The sequence below is a fragment of the Ovis canadensis genome, chromosome 5 (assembly GCF_042477335.2).
Source record: "Ovis canadensis isolate MfBH-ARS-UI-01 breed Bighorn chromosome 5, ARS-UI_OviCan_v2, whole genome shotgun sequence".
Classification (NCBI taxonomy): domain Eukaryota; kingdom Metazoa; phylum Chordata; class Mammalia; order Artiodactyla; family Bovidae; genus Ovis; species Ovis canadensis.
The window spans coordinates 43,326,587-43,341,765 of NC_091249.1; the positions used below are offsets into that span (position 1 = coordinate 43,326,587).

Sequence of the window (15,179 nt, forward strand, 5' to 3'; positions counted from 1 at the left end):
AAGACAGACAGCTTGGGGGACAGAGTAGGATGGTTTCAGTTCCATGTGTTGAGTTTGAGACATCTGTGAGACAGGCAAGTGCAGCTGAGAATTCAACAGGTGGACAGGAGCCCGGGTCTCTGGTGAGAGGAGTGAGCTGGCAATATAAATCTGGTAGCCCCTGTCTGAATTCGCATCCCCTGGGAAACAGTCTGAAATGGAGATCTGCTGTTTTGTGTACAAGAGGTTTACTGCAGAATGAGGAGAGAGGATGGTGTCCAGAGCAATTAAAAGCACTTAACTAAGCACTTAATTAACCTTTTGAGTCATCTGGCTTTGGAATAAGGGGCTGCTGCTGCTGCTAAGCCACTTCAGTCGTGTCTGACTCTATGCGACCCCATAGACGGCAGCCCACCAGGCTCCCCAATCCCTGGGATTCTCCAGGCAAGAACACTGGAGTGGGCTGCCATTTCCTTTTCCAATGCATGAAAGTGAAAAATGAAAGTGAAGTCGCTCAGTCTTGTCCGACTCTTAGGGACCTCATGGACTGTAGCCTACCAGGCTCCTCCGTCCACGGGATTCTCCAGGCAAAAGTACTGGAGTGGGGTACCATTGCTTTCTCTGTGGAATAAGGGGAGTAGTCCTACAGTGTGGCAGTAGTCCCACACTGACCAGTCCCTGGACACATGCTACATGGGGAGGAAACATGACCAAGGGTAAGACCCCTGGTAGCTCAGACGGTAAAGCGTCTGCCTACAATGCAGGAGACCTGGGTTCAATCCCTGGGTCAGGAAGATCCCCTGGAGAAGGAAATGGCAACCCACTCCAGTATTCTTGCCTGGAAAATCCCATAGACTGAGGAGCCTGGTGGGCTACAGTCCATGGGGTGGCAAAGAGTTGGACACAACTGAGCGACTTCACTTCACTTCACTTCAAAGTGGCTCTGTAGGCTGAAGACAATTCAGCTGTCAGCCCTCTACACCCTCAGAAAGTGGAGGGATGCGGGCCTCAATCCTAAAGCAAGGCTCCCAAGGTGCCAAGGACTGAGGCATCCAAGAGGTCAAATCTCTCATGACAGTGTGCTCCTCTGTGTCTTTTGCCACTTCCTTCAATGAAGGTATTTTCAGTGGCCACTGCCTTCTATTGGGAGTCCTGAGCAGATACCTCTGGGGTGGAAATCTTCTCTGCTTGTTCTAGGACCCTCCATGTTCCTCCAGTTCTGGGCCAAGTTTTATATCAGCTTCTTGGCTTTGCGTTTCCACAACTGGCAGGTAATGCAAAACCCAACCCCATACCCTCCCATAGCTGGGGCCGGTTTTGGAATTCAACTTACTGCTTTCATCAATGGCCTCAAATGGAGAGTTTTTTAGACTATTGGCCTGAGGGTGGCACTTTCTATTCCCCATTCAGGGACAAACAGTGACTTCTGGTTTCTGGATTTATGGGAGGGGTCCAATCCCAGCTGCCCATTGTGCACAAGGGCCTGGAACTGGACTCCTCCCAACTGCATTAACACCGAGCCTACCGGCCTGGTGGCTCAGACAGTAGAGAATCTGCTTGCAATGCAAGAGACCTAGGTTTGATCCCTGGGTCGGGAAGATCCCCTAGAGAATGGAATGGCTACCCACTCCAGTATTCTTGCCTGGGAGAATGCCATGGACAGAGGAGCCTGGCGGGCTACCGTCCATGGGGTCACAAAGAGTCAGCCAGAACTGATTGACTATCACTGACACCACCAAGGCCAGCTCCCTGCTATGGCCATGTCACAAGGCACCCGTATTAGGTTCTATAGTGTAGTTTTTGCTTATGTGCCTTCTCCTGAACTGAGCCCTTTGAGGACAGGGTCTGAGGTTTTGTACCCCATCATGATGCTCCCAGGGTCTTGCAGACAGATGTTCTTGTTGGACTGAACTATACCATCATCTCCTCAATGTTCACAGACAGAAGGCCTGACAGAGCCTTCTCTACCCAGGGCCTAATTCCACACTGTTGGTGGGACGGTGGGGCCAGGGCACCAGGCAGAGGTGCCCGTCTTTATTTTCTGCTCTTTAAAATCAAAACAAAAAGGCAGGCCTCTCTCAGACAGAGTTTAGTCCGGTGTAACAACCTCTGTGTTGCCATCAAGTTTCACATTCCACCACCTCAGCTTCATCTGCCAAGACAGAAAAAGCAGCAGGAAGACTTGTTTAACATTTATTCCCAGGTTTTTTTTTTTAATTTCCTCTGAAATGAATATGAATACACTATGGTCTTTACACTCTGCAGGAGCTAATCCCCCACTGGAAGCTTTGGGGAACCTCATTCCTCCTTGCGGATACAATCTGTCGACACAGGCGTTCCTTCAGGCTCTTCTGAAAGGCCCACAGTGGACGTAGCTGTGCTCTCTTTGCAGCTCTATTACATTTAGAACTATGGGTTTTTTCTTTTTTCTTTCTTAAAGAAAATAACATAGGAATTGCTTCCAGAGCCCAAATGCCTGTGTGAAACGCTGCCCTCTCTTTGAGGCCAGGCGGCTTTCAATGGCTTGTCCGGGCAGGGAGCGTGTCCCACTGCTTCGTGGCTGCTGCCAGAGGGGCCAGCGCCTGAAGCCTGAACCCACCCCACACGCTCAATAGGAAATGTGTACTTTCACCATTGAAAGACCATGGGAAGAAAGTGGTATTTTTATAAATGAAAGTGCTTAATAAGTATTATTCACTAAGCAAAATCATATTTTCCTTGAATGTCTTGGATCATGTAACAATTTCATTAACAACAACAACAACAAATCTGGCTGAACCTTGTATCCATCGCGTCTAATACTGGCAGTAAAATTCTCAATATGTATCCAGTGAGCATGTATTGTTTACTGTGTGCACAGCACTATAAGGAGGCTCTATGGAGGCATTTTGTCAAAAAAGTCTTTGATCTCAAGAAGCTTCTTTTTAAGGTACCTAATTTATTTTGTGGCTAGCTTGGTAGAATAAAAATTGTCTTCAAATTGCTAATCCTGGTGAGATGATTTAAATTACTCAGGGCTGTGAAAGGCTATCTGTTAAATTATCTGTCCATGCCCTTTCACACATTTGCTCTTTTAAATCACACCGAGTATTTTCTCAGTACAGAAAAAAGAGCCCTCATTATAAAGCCTCCCTAGGTACCTCTGTGAATCATATGGAATGAGAATCCATCTTCCAGTTAGAGTCAAAGCCGTATATCTACCCCCACACCATCTGATGAAGCTTTCTGCTGGTTTCTTGGGTGGCCAATCCCATGATAGATATACGACTCTGAGACAGGAACTGAAATAAAATTCCTATAATACCCTTAGGGGGATGGGGGATTGTCACCGTTGAGCATTTTGGTCAATGACTTAATTCTCTTTCAACTTCCCTCCACCCTTACTTAGAGCTCTGAACTCAACCGAAAAGAGCTACATAGTTTGCCTACTGAATCCATAACACTTCAAGGTGCTGAAGTTTTGCGAATTTCCTTCCAAGGATTTCAGGTGCTAAATGATACATAACATGTGCCCTGGTAGAGTTGATTCAATAATCAGCAACCTCAAGAATGCTCCACAGAGGCTGAACTATGGGAGAAAGAAGGTTTGAGAAGCAACGCCCCTGGGGCTGCCACCAGGCACATTTTGGATGGCACTAGCACACAACCTGGAGACCAGCTGCTACACTCCCAGACACCACAGTCAGGTGGCTGCGAATGGCACACAAAACCCAAATCGCCCAGCCCGGCCCCGAAATCCCTCTCATCCTGTAACAGCATCACAAGGCAGAAGCAATGCTGCAAACTCGAGACTCCCACCCCCAAGAGATCCATGTCAAAGGGAAGAAAAGCATTCCCTGAGCAGTCACTTCACGCTTCCTATGTCTGACTCGTAATCCAGTTAAGTGGCCATCCCATCCATCCAGCTCTTCAGACCAAAGCCCTGGAGTTATCCTTGACTCCTTTCTCTTATTCGGCATCCAGCGTGTTAGCAAATGCTGTTGACTTTACCTTCAGAATGTATCCAGAATCCAAGCACTTCTCACCACCTCCACCACTTTTACCCTGGTCCAAACCACTATCATCCCTCCTCCCCGGATTCCAGCAAGAGCCTCTAACTGGATCCTGCTCCATCCTCACCCTCACTGTCAGATCTCCACTCAGTGGCCAGAGTAAACCTGTAACAACTTCAGTCAGATCATGTCACTCTTCTGCTTGAAACTCTACAATACCCCATTTGTCCAATGCAAACAGAATAAAATCCAGAGTCTTGGCAGTGACCTTCTGGACCTTATAAGATTCTTGTCCCCAGATCTAAGTTAACTCCCCCCAACCCACTCTCTCCAACTGACACCCCTATGCTAACTGTTGTGATGCCCTTCCTACAGGCCAGTAGCATCTCCATCTTGAGCCTTTATGCTTGGAGTCCAACTGCCTGCAACACTCTGCTCCCAAAGAACATGTGGCTTGTTCTTTCACTTCTTTAAGTCTTTGCCCAAAGGCCACCTTCCTCGTAGGGCTCACACTGGTCATCTCTAAACCCGCAACTCCCAATTCCTAGCACTCCTCACCCCTTCTCTACTTTGTTATCTCTATGACACTTATCATCACACGACAAACTTACTTATTTATTTATTGGTTGATCATCTGTCTCCCTGCATTAGACTATACGCTCCATGAGGGCAGGGATTCCTGTACGTCTTGTTCACTGCTGTATTTACAGTATGCAGCAACGACACTGGTCCTTAGGATGTATTCAACAACTATCTAACAAATGAATGGATTTTTGGACTATGTGCTATGTACTTTAGAACTCTAGGCTTCGATGTGTTTACTTCCAGGCATTCCTTGACACGCACACCAGAATATCTTCAGAGTCTGTAGTAGGCTGTACTAAGGAAGGAAATAGAAGGCCTTATAGGTTTTATGGAATCTTTCTGGATCAGAGTCCATCTTTTAGAAGGTGAAGCTACACTGAGGTTCTAATAAGAGGAGCTGATAACAGTGCTTTTCCATGTGTGTACCTACATCCAGTCTTGGGAGAGCTGGGCATGGAGCCATATTGGGAAGACAGAGCATACTGGCCACCATTCCCATTTCTGCTTCTAACACCAACCACACACTCATGTCCAACATGGAGATTTTCCCCTGTAAAAACAGACACTCCCTCAAATAAGAGCATTACTGCAGAAAAAAAACTTTCCAATGGAAACTTGGTAAGAGGAATGTACTTATATGTCCAAAGATTCATTTTTTTTTAATTTGAGATTGGTTTGGGGTTAGGGTAAAGTAGAAAAAGAAAGTTGAGCATAATATGCTTTTTGAGGATTCTATTTTTTTTTACAAAGAAAACAAAGATAACATGGAAAAGAAATATTTGATCATCAGCATTTTGATCAGTAATATTATAAGCATTTTTTTTCAGTTCATATGTGTGTGAGAGAAAGTGAGTAGAGAAGGAAAAATTAAAATAAAACTTTTTTCCCAAAATTAAGTTTCTTATATAAATCTGTTCTCTCTGCTTCTTTTTCTACTGTATAATCCAAATTTATCAGTTCACAGATCAGTCAGTTGGATGACAAGAAAAAAACTGCATCATTCAAACCAGTGTTTCTCACTGAAGCACATCAGAATCATCTAAATCTATTCCAAATACTAGAAATCACCTTATAATATTTTCCCCAAAATTGATAAAAACAAATATATAAAGTTTATATGAAAACTACTGCAAAGGTTTGCATTATTTTTTCAAACATAATGATAGTAATAGTAATAAAGATAGAAGAAAATTACATGGTTCATTTTAGACTAAGATGTTTAGAGACAAATTCCTCAATCATATCCATGGTTTTTACTACCATTTATTATTCCAACAACTACTCAAGAGGAAGCAAAGCCAATTGACTGGAGGGGTGTTGTTCCTGATTAAAGAAAGTGTTGTCTCCTTACTTCGTTTTTCCAAACAGTGTGACTCCAGCAAGACTGTGCAATCCTTCAGAGCAGAAGTTATAACTTATGCTGCTCTTGGAACCAGACACATAGTTGGTACTCAGTAGATACCAGCTGCCTTAACACTGCTGCTGGCAATGATTTAAACTAGGACAAAGGTTTTGAAATCATAAATGGGTGAAAAAACATTGGACTGTACAGGTCAAGACGTCCTGGGAGAAAGCACAGGATATACAAGGAAAAATAAAATGATGGAACAGACTTGTGCGCATTTGTGTTACACAGCAGAGTGAACCACATTTCAGGAGTTTCAAACAACACTCTTATTTTAAAAGTTAGCTTTGAAATAGGTATTTGGAAATGTGAATTCAGAGCTAAAATAAATTCTTACAGTTTTCATCCTGGGCAATGCATTGTAAAGGGATCCCAAAGAAAGACGTATAGCTGTCATTGTACCACACGAGAAGCTCGGTACCCCTGGGAATATCTATACAGGCTCGGTAGAATATATTCGACCTATTCAAAACAAAAGAAAACCCAGCTTAGTAAACAGTAGGACTCACATGCTCCATCCACATTTTTATTGCCCTCAAAAAGTTCTGCCCAGTTTCCCACCTAAACAATTTCTGTTTGTAATAAAATCTGCACCCACCTTATCGTTCCCAGCAACCAATTAGAGCCTGTAACCCAGTACGATAAATAGCTCACAGTTTATTTCCACAGTGTCCCTCCATGGAACATCCTGGCTGAAGAGACAGATATTTGGCCCCGGAGAAAGCAGAAAGGAAGAGTTCATTTAAAGAAAAAATTTCATCTCACACTAATGAGAAAATTCTCTTTCTTGGTAAACTGCAGACTCTGGTACGTCGACCCCACATACAAATTAACACCATTGATTTCTTATTTGAAGGAAAAGTGTTAAGTGTATTCTTACAACTTGGCATGGGAGTTCTCAAATTTGTAATAAAATTAAGCAGCTTTGTGATATAAGGGCTAAGAGAAATAAAAATCTTCCCCATAGCTTTTTTGCCTCTAAAATTTGATACAGGAGAAGAGGAAAAATAACCCTCTTATGTGAAGTGGATGGAAATTCAATAAATACAAGAGGGGCACTTTACTCTGGCTGAAAGATTACACTATGAAATGACAGAGTGAAGGTACCAAGAACTAAACAGCCGTGGCACAGTAAATAAAAATCTACAGATTTAAAAAAAAAAAAAAAAAAAGAGGAGCCTGTGATCGGTTTTCTCAGTGAAGAATTGCTACAAACATTAGCCTCAAGTTCAAGATAAAAGTGTTCAGGGTTGGTGAACCTTAAATTTAGCCTTTCTGTAAGGAACTGGCCATAGCAGGGCAATCTGTTCCTTGTACAACACTGTAGACATAAGGCGAATCCTTCACCACATTTTTCATGGTGGTGAGATATGCACTTGTCAACATATTTTGTCACCACAAAGTGGCTCTTGGCAATAGGATCATAAAGATCAATAAAAAAGTGCAGATTCTCAATATTTTACTTGCAGCTGCAAAAATTTCATTTATCTTGTTATTTTCCTTACTTGCTGCCATTCTGTCTCATGAGGGCACTGCTAGCTAAGCAGAATGTTTTTCCCCAACATTCTATGAATATCTGACAAAAACTCTAGCCAGTTGTCCAGACCTCACTCCCCTTCCTCCCTCCGCATCTCTAAGCGCTGTGCATTTTATTAATTCTTTCCACTGCTACATAAAAAAATCAAAATTGGAGCTGGGATATAAATCACTGGCATCTCCTAACTTGAGAAAAATTGAGTCGACTTTGTACTTCACCCTTGTAACATTTCATCTCTCGGTTTGGCTTCCCTTAATATAAACACAGCGCCGGCAAATGAATGTGCTAAAACCAAATGACATACTTTGCCGCTGAAAGAGCAGAACTGTTTTCGAGCGATGGGTGGTCTTTTGAGGCACAGAGTAGGCCAAAAGGGGAAAAAGAAAAGTGTAAGCGTACACCGTTCCTTACAAGCGGGCAGAGCTTCCAAAACTCGCAGAAATCTCTGCATGTTGAAGCACATCAAAGGGATTTTTCCCTTTTCAGATAATATTTCCTTTGCTGACATGTATTTAGTATTGTGGTTGGATGACTCATAAAGATAGCTTCATGGCGTCCCAACGCAGCTGAAGCGGAACACATGCCAACAAACATTATTGTCAGCCTCAAAATAAAAACAAAACGTTCAGCTAAGGGTCAATCAATCAAGGGTGCTTTGAAGAAAATTCCATTTAGATATTACAAATCATAACAGAATGAATCTAAACCAGCTGACTTTTTGTGAAGAGGACATTCATGTACAATAAAAATTAGGCTGGCTCTTCAGGGTCCAACTTTTCTATTTTCTTACTCTTGGACGTGGTCACTGGTGATGGATGCCAGTTTTTAAATTGTGTTTTTGTAGTTCATTTTATAAAGATCTGAGGTAATCGAAAACAGATCGGCAGAGAGAATTCAGTGTGGAAGCGCCATAAGGAAGGGGAGCAATAAAACCCACTTAATATTGACAGAAAGGTAACGACTTTCTCATGCCCACCTTTCTTGCAGGGGTTTCTTATTTTCCCAAAGTCAGAACTCTTCTCAAGAGCTCCCAGGGTGCCCGTGACGGAACCAGCCAAACTATCTCTTGCCGAGTAGACAAACACAATCTTTACTACTTTACTAGCTCCGAGTTTTATAAAAACTTCACAACAGAGATGCAGCTGCAGGGAAGGTGGGTGAAGCCCATATACAGACTGTAACCAGATACCATCGTGTGCAAGTTCATATAAACCCTTATGTAATGAAAGATAACTGCCTAGGAAACCAAGGCAGTGAGTCACATGCTGTCCAAATATGTTCCCTTTGAATTTGGAGGCCTTCGGAGAGCAAGCCAGATTTGTGCAGCCTTTAACCTATAAGGGGAATAAAGTTTGCTTCTTTTTTTTTAAGGCTTCATTTTTAAAAATAAAAAAAAAAAGAAAAGAAATTGTCATCGGCAGGACTCCAAGTTGCCGAGCAAGGCTCCTGCTTTGATGTGTCTGTGGTGCCTGATAAAGTTAAACAGTTGCTTCTGATTCTAAAGGGAACGTGGCTGTTTATAACTGAGGTCATATATTTACATGGCACATGTTTTCGAGGGATTTTGAGAGAAGAAGGCTTCGTAGCAGGGCTTTTTTTCCTATGGTATCTGTGTTTGCCTTTGGGTTGCCACTCTAGCCTTTAATACATGATGGAAATGCTTGACCAACAGGTGCATCAGGCAGGTGTGGCTTTGGATCTGGGATCCCACTGGCTTTTCTTCCCCTCCCCCACTCTAGGCCTCCCTATGAGACTCTGGGAAATAGGGGAGGCTCCACCTCATCTCCATTCACCTTCAGGATTTGCCAAAATATCTCAAGGGACTGGTGCCTTTTCTGTGCGCTGGAACCACCCCATCCCCTGAAACATACTCTGAATGGCCTCAGGACCAGAAATGCTTTGGCATCTTTCAAGGGATCAGGAGAGGTTACTACGACTTAGTCAAGGCTGCTGAGCACAATGGTTTTAGGAAAGCAGCCTGGGGAGGGTTGAGACTTCTTGATTTCCCACGCCTTTGTGCTGTTCCCTCTGAGAGACAGCCAGACCGAAGATGACTGAAAGCAAGTGACCTGGGCTGAATCTGCCAACTCCTGTTTGCATGTGGACGCATCTGCTGGGGAGGAAATCACTGCAAGTCAGTGAGTTCGCTGGGCTCACTCAGGCCATGGTGAACATTCACATGATGATGTGGAAGTAACTTTTATCATGTGCAGTGAGTGAAAAAGGCCTTCTCCTAGCATCCTTATTTCTGAATGCTCAAGAAATGACTGTTACAAGAACTAGAGAGATATCACAAAACTAGCAGAAAAAGAAAAAAAAAAGAAATTCCTGCCAGCCCTTGCAGAGTTCGTCAGGACTCTGCAGGATTTTTTCAAAACTAGCAGCAAGCCTGAATTTATATATGCAAGGCAAAGGGCTTCGGCTTTGTAAGTGGTAAATCAAGGTATACTTTACCTGTACTGAACTACTGTTAGATTCTGTTCTCCGCAGTGCCTTGCACATCGGATATACCTCATCCAGCTCGACTTACTAGGCTCCCCACCATCAATAAAGTGCTGTAGTGTTCCGTCTTGGTCATATATCTAGGGAAGAGGTCAGAAGGTCAAGTAGTTAGAACGAGTCATCAGCAGTCATTTTCCCTGCTTCCCTTGGTGTCTTTGTGTGTTGGCTGCAGCAATTTATTGCCCATAGGTTTTGCTAGTGCTCTGGAATGCTTGTGGAAACTCAACTAGAATAACAGGAGAAAAACATTTTCTGGTGATGCAAGTCAATCACGTTTTTCTTATCAAGCCAATCTTCCCTTTATTAAACATATGTGTGGCATCTCAAGGATGTGAGTGACCATGTTTCCCAAAGAATACTTAACCTCTTTTTGACAGGCTACCCTTTAGTAATGAGCTGCTGGATAAACAAAGCAAGCTGAGAGGCGAGGCCACGCTGACATGGCTGGAACATCCGCATGAGAGGCCCTCGTCTCAAACACGTAACTGGTTGAAGGCATCTGGGAGGCAGGGACTGTCGGCTCAACAAGCCGGGTGACACCTAGCAGGGGTTGGCGCATTATGGAGCTGTTTCAGATTGATAAAATTAGACTCTGATTTGGATTGAAAGAAATGGACTCTCACCTCGCAGAAGATGTAGGACTTCAGCTGTCAGGACCTGAAACTATTAGGAGAGGAGTCATCAAAAAAGAGGGACCCTCGCAAAGGGAAAGAAAAAAATAATAAAAGTTTCCTATGGATTTAAAATGTCTTAACTGAGGTCAGTCTAATCACTATTGCCTTAGGTCACCTGAAGCAGATTTTCTTTCAGGATCACATCCAAGGTAATGGAATCCCAGGCAATGAGCATGGGACCAAAAACCTTCTGCTAAACAACTGGACAGCCCGGGATGTTGGAATCAGGGCTAACAGCAGAGACAATCGGCCTCCACTTCCAGAAACCAGGCCAGCCCTGGGCACCTTGGAGGCTGGGGTATCTGGAAGGGTGGGGTGGGGAGTTATATATGGGCAGCAATTTTGGAAGACCATCCTCAGTCCTAGGGGCAGCCAGGAAGCAAGGGGCACAGTTCTCAGAAGGACCATGGCAAAACAGGGCCTTTTAAAGAAAAATCAGCAGTAAGATTGTGTTCTGCAGAGCATTCTGAGAAATTCTGTCTCTTATTCTTGCTAATCAGCCTTTCCACTTTTCTCTTCCAAACAGACACAGAGAACAAGTCTCCCGGAGCGCCTCACTGGTTACATTTTAGCCCCAAAATTAGTAAGGTCATTCATATTAATTTAGCTCAGCATTTCTATTCTGGGGGCCAAAGGACTTAGTGATGATGGTTCTTTTTATCATCGTCAGTCATTTTAAAACAGTTGATTTGTTTTTTGTGGGTTTTTTTTTTGGCTTTTCTTGAACTCATTTTTCTTCACCTCCAATCTTTCCACTAACCCCCACAAATAAAAGAAGAGATGCCAACCTAATCAATATAATGGTTGGAGAAGCTATGACTGGGTAGCAGGCTAGAATGATTATAGTTGATAATCAATGTAGCCTGAGAACAATGAACAGAGTCCTAGATTACATTTAAGATTACTGACTTTAAACTCCTAGTTTGGGGATGATAGCAGGAAATGCGAGCATTTCATGTGGTAGACACATCTGCTCTGTAAGCAACCTGATGATAGATTTCATATTTAGGTAAGATTATTACATGGTACTTATTTTGTTGCTCTTATTTTTGTTTTAGGAAACTGGTTCAAAAGCTCAAAGTCTCAACCTTGAGTCTGCTGTCAACAGCCCATGTGACACTGTACAAAGCCATCAGTTCTTTGAATACCACTATCTGTCTATAATGGAGCCCAAAATGTTGAGGACCCAGCCCTCTGCCCTGTCCTTCTCCCACGAACACATCTTCCATGACAGCTGCTGGTGAAAACACTTAGGAAGCCCTTGGAGAAGTGCAGTTCTCCTTCATGCTTCCAGCCAATGTCCTCAACAGCAAGTTAAACTCTCTAACGTTTACACATCATGGGTGATGCCGAGTGTTAGCCCATCTGAACACCAGACATTAGCCAGTCAGTCTCCAAAATGAGTATAAAAAAGTGTTTTCTCCCACACTGTTTCCACAATAACCTTCTTAAACTAAGTCTATTGTGATTACAGGAATCCTGCAATTCTTGCCTGCCTGGTGAAAATGCTACTTGCTTTGAGGAAAAGTAGATGGCTATTTGTCAGGCTTCCCCAAAGTATCACACACTGAGCAAACAGCATGAAGCTGAGCCTCCCTTGCTTCAGCCTGATACCGGTGTTACATTGTTTCACATGAAACTTGACAAAAATCCCACTTACCAAGTTAGATCCTGTAAGTGTGCACCCCATCAGAAATGAGGAAACTCATTCAGGCTTGACACTGTTCTTTCCCTTAGCACCCAGAGCCCAGCCATCACCAACTCCAGCTGAATTTGCCTCCTAAAACTTTTTCACACGCACCCATCTCTCCCTCTTCACCACCACCATCCTACCTGAACCAGCTTCCTCTCTCGCCTGAAGGACTACAAAAGTCCCTTGATAGATTTCCCTGCTGTTTCTTCAGGCCCTTCCAACCTAGTCTCTCAAGTATAGCCAGAGGGATCTTTCAAAATCCAAATCTAATTATTTGCTTTTATCCCCCCTGCCAAAGTAAGAGTTTCATAAATGCCATAAAATGTCAAGTCATAACAACATACATTCTCAGCATGTGAGATTTCCTCAATGGGATCCATCATGCTAATATGGGCAGCACCTCAAGCCGAAGTTATTTAGGGAGGCTGGCCAAAAACACGGACCTTCGCATTTGGCTCAAGGCCATCTTGGGGCCCTTTCTAGCTTGTGTTGTTAAACATTTAAACTGTGTTTCTTGAAAAAGAAACAAGGGCTCAGAAGTCAGTGATGCCTATTTCTGTTCATTTTCCTAATAAAAGTAAAATAAAATTGGGAAAACCACGACATCCACATGTAAGCGCTAGAGAGGAACTTTTCAAAAAAGTTCTGCGTCCCAGTTTGAGTGTTGTTATTAATCTCCATCATTAGCTCAACTTTGTTTTTATTTTAGAGTTCAGTAAAAGAATTTTTTAAAAAAGAGGGCGATAAAATTCCACATGCATCGGAACTATACAAGGACACTGTCCTTGTACCCAGACGGGCTGACATTCGTCCTTCTGGGAGACAAGCAACCACAAGTGGGGAAATGCTTCAGCAGATTTCAGTCTAGAGCCACTGCAACAATTTCAAGGTCGAGAAGTTGTTCTTGGAGGCTGCACCAACATCTACATTTGTGTGACACTAAAATGTAACTGTAAGATAGATACCTAACAGGTCTAAAAATGTTAAGGAATTTGAGGAGATTTATTAATGCCAAGACCAAGAGTTATTTTGTTTTCATTACCTTTCAAAAGATTTAAAATAAGATTTAAAATAAGAAGAAAAATATCAAAAATCTTACACAGTTTAGATAATCTCCTCAGGACCAATGAAAATGTCAAAGGGGTCAGAAATTGAATTTGTTCAAATGGTAAGAATGAAAGTAAGAGTTAAATTTACGGAAGAAATTCCTTGAAAGAATCCTTGAGTCAAGCATAGTTTTGCTGAAAACTGTACACTTTATTCTCAATGAATATGAACCACCAAAATTTTATACTTGCTCTGTTTTTCCTAAGGAAGCTAGAGGTAGGGGAAACACCTGTAAAGAAACACACAGGACACTTGGTAGGAAAAGGGTTAAATTTTGTAAGGAGAACCCCTCCAAACCGGAGAAAGAGTATTTGTTTTACAAAGCGAGTCCCAGCATTGCTGAAAGGGAGTGTAAAATGGCACAGTCATATTGGAGAACATTTTGGCAATGTTGAAATAAACTTGACAATGCATATTTCCTGTGACTCAGCAATTTCACTTCTAGGAAACTACTCCAATACAATTCTGATACATGTGCCTTAGGAGAAAAGTTCAAGGGCATTCACTGGAGCACAACTTTTAACAGCAAATAATTATAAATAAGAGAAATATCCATCATCAGAAGAATAAACTAACTGTGGTTTATTTATTCAACAAAAAAGTACTAAACACTTAAAATGAATGAACAAAACCTGTTTGTATTAAGATCTAGTTGATAGAGATCAAAACATCAAAAACATAATGTTGATTGAGAAAATCAGTTGCAGATTAATGCATATGATATCATTTGTTAACATTTCAAAATATACAAAATAACGCAATTGTATATTTTAAAATAGTGTATACTGTAATATACAGATAGCAATATGTCTATCTATCTGTATATATCTGTTTACAACAAACGTGCTGGGAGGATTCACCATTAACTTCATCAGAGTCCTGGCCTTGGGAAAGAAGGGGAATGAAGGATAACAAAGGGAACACACATATATCTGAAATGCTTTTTCTTTAAAAAAAAAAAAAAAGTTTCTGAAGCAAGTATGACAAAGTGTTAACATTCTCTTTTTTGGCATTTATATATTATACTTTGAACTTATTCTGATTTTTTAAATCAAAGTGAAACAATAAGTGAAAAGTCTAGTCATCTATTTCCGTGTACATCAAGTTTTGAATGGGTTGTTAAAATACAGGAGATTATCTTACCCAAAGTTAGAAACTATCTGTGTTATCCTCCTGGGAAACTCTCAGTAATATGCACCCACTGATTACCTTTCTGATTGCTTTGTTGCTATTTTAAAACCCCTGGTTGTGGTCTGTACTTTTTCTTTTATCCTGTATCAACAGGAGGAGAAAGATAAGAGGAGAGCTCATTCTTACCTTTTTAAGGATATTTTTATAGTTTACAAACCAATAATATTTACTGAAATGCCACACATGTGGTTGAGATAATGATCACACAAACTGTCACTCATTATAAACCACGCATGCCATTAACTGAAAACCACTATGTGAAAGACTTCATTGCAATCCTGAAGATCAGGGAACTGCACTCTTTGCTACAATCTTACTTTCCTAGAACACCAAACCACTTTGAATAACAACAGCAGGGCTTTCCTGGTGGCCCAGTGGTAAAGAAGCTGTCTGCCAGTGCTGCTGCTAAGTCGCTTCAGTCGTGTCCGACTCTGTGCAGCCCTATAGACAGCAGCCCACCAGGCTCCCCCGTCCCTGGGATTCTCCAGGCAAGAACACTGGAGTGGGTTGCTAT

The 15,179-nt window shown here is 42.2% G+C and overlaps 1 protein-coding gene across 2 annotated transcripts in view; it reads right to left on the reverse strand.

Moving 5' to 3' along the window:
• PRDM6 (PR/SET domain 6) overlaps positions 1-15,179 on the reverse strand; it is a 111,031-nt gene that overhangs the window by 26,633 nt on the left and 69,219 nt on the right. For both annotated transcript variants that reach the window (XM_069591675.1, XM_069591674.1), the window contains exons 4-5: positions 9,953-10,080; positions 6,299-6,423 (exon numbers count right to left, since the gene is read on the reverse strand). In XM_069591675.1, coding sequence (XP_069447776.1) covers positions 6,299-6,423; positions 9,953-10,080 — 253 coding nt within the window. The remainder of the gene's footprint in view (positions 1-6,298; positions 6,424-9,952; positions 10,081-15,179) is intronic.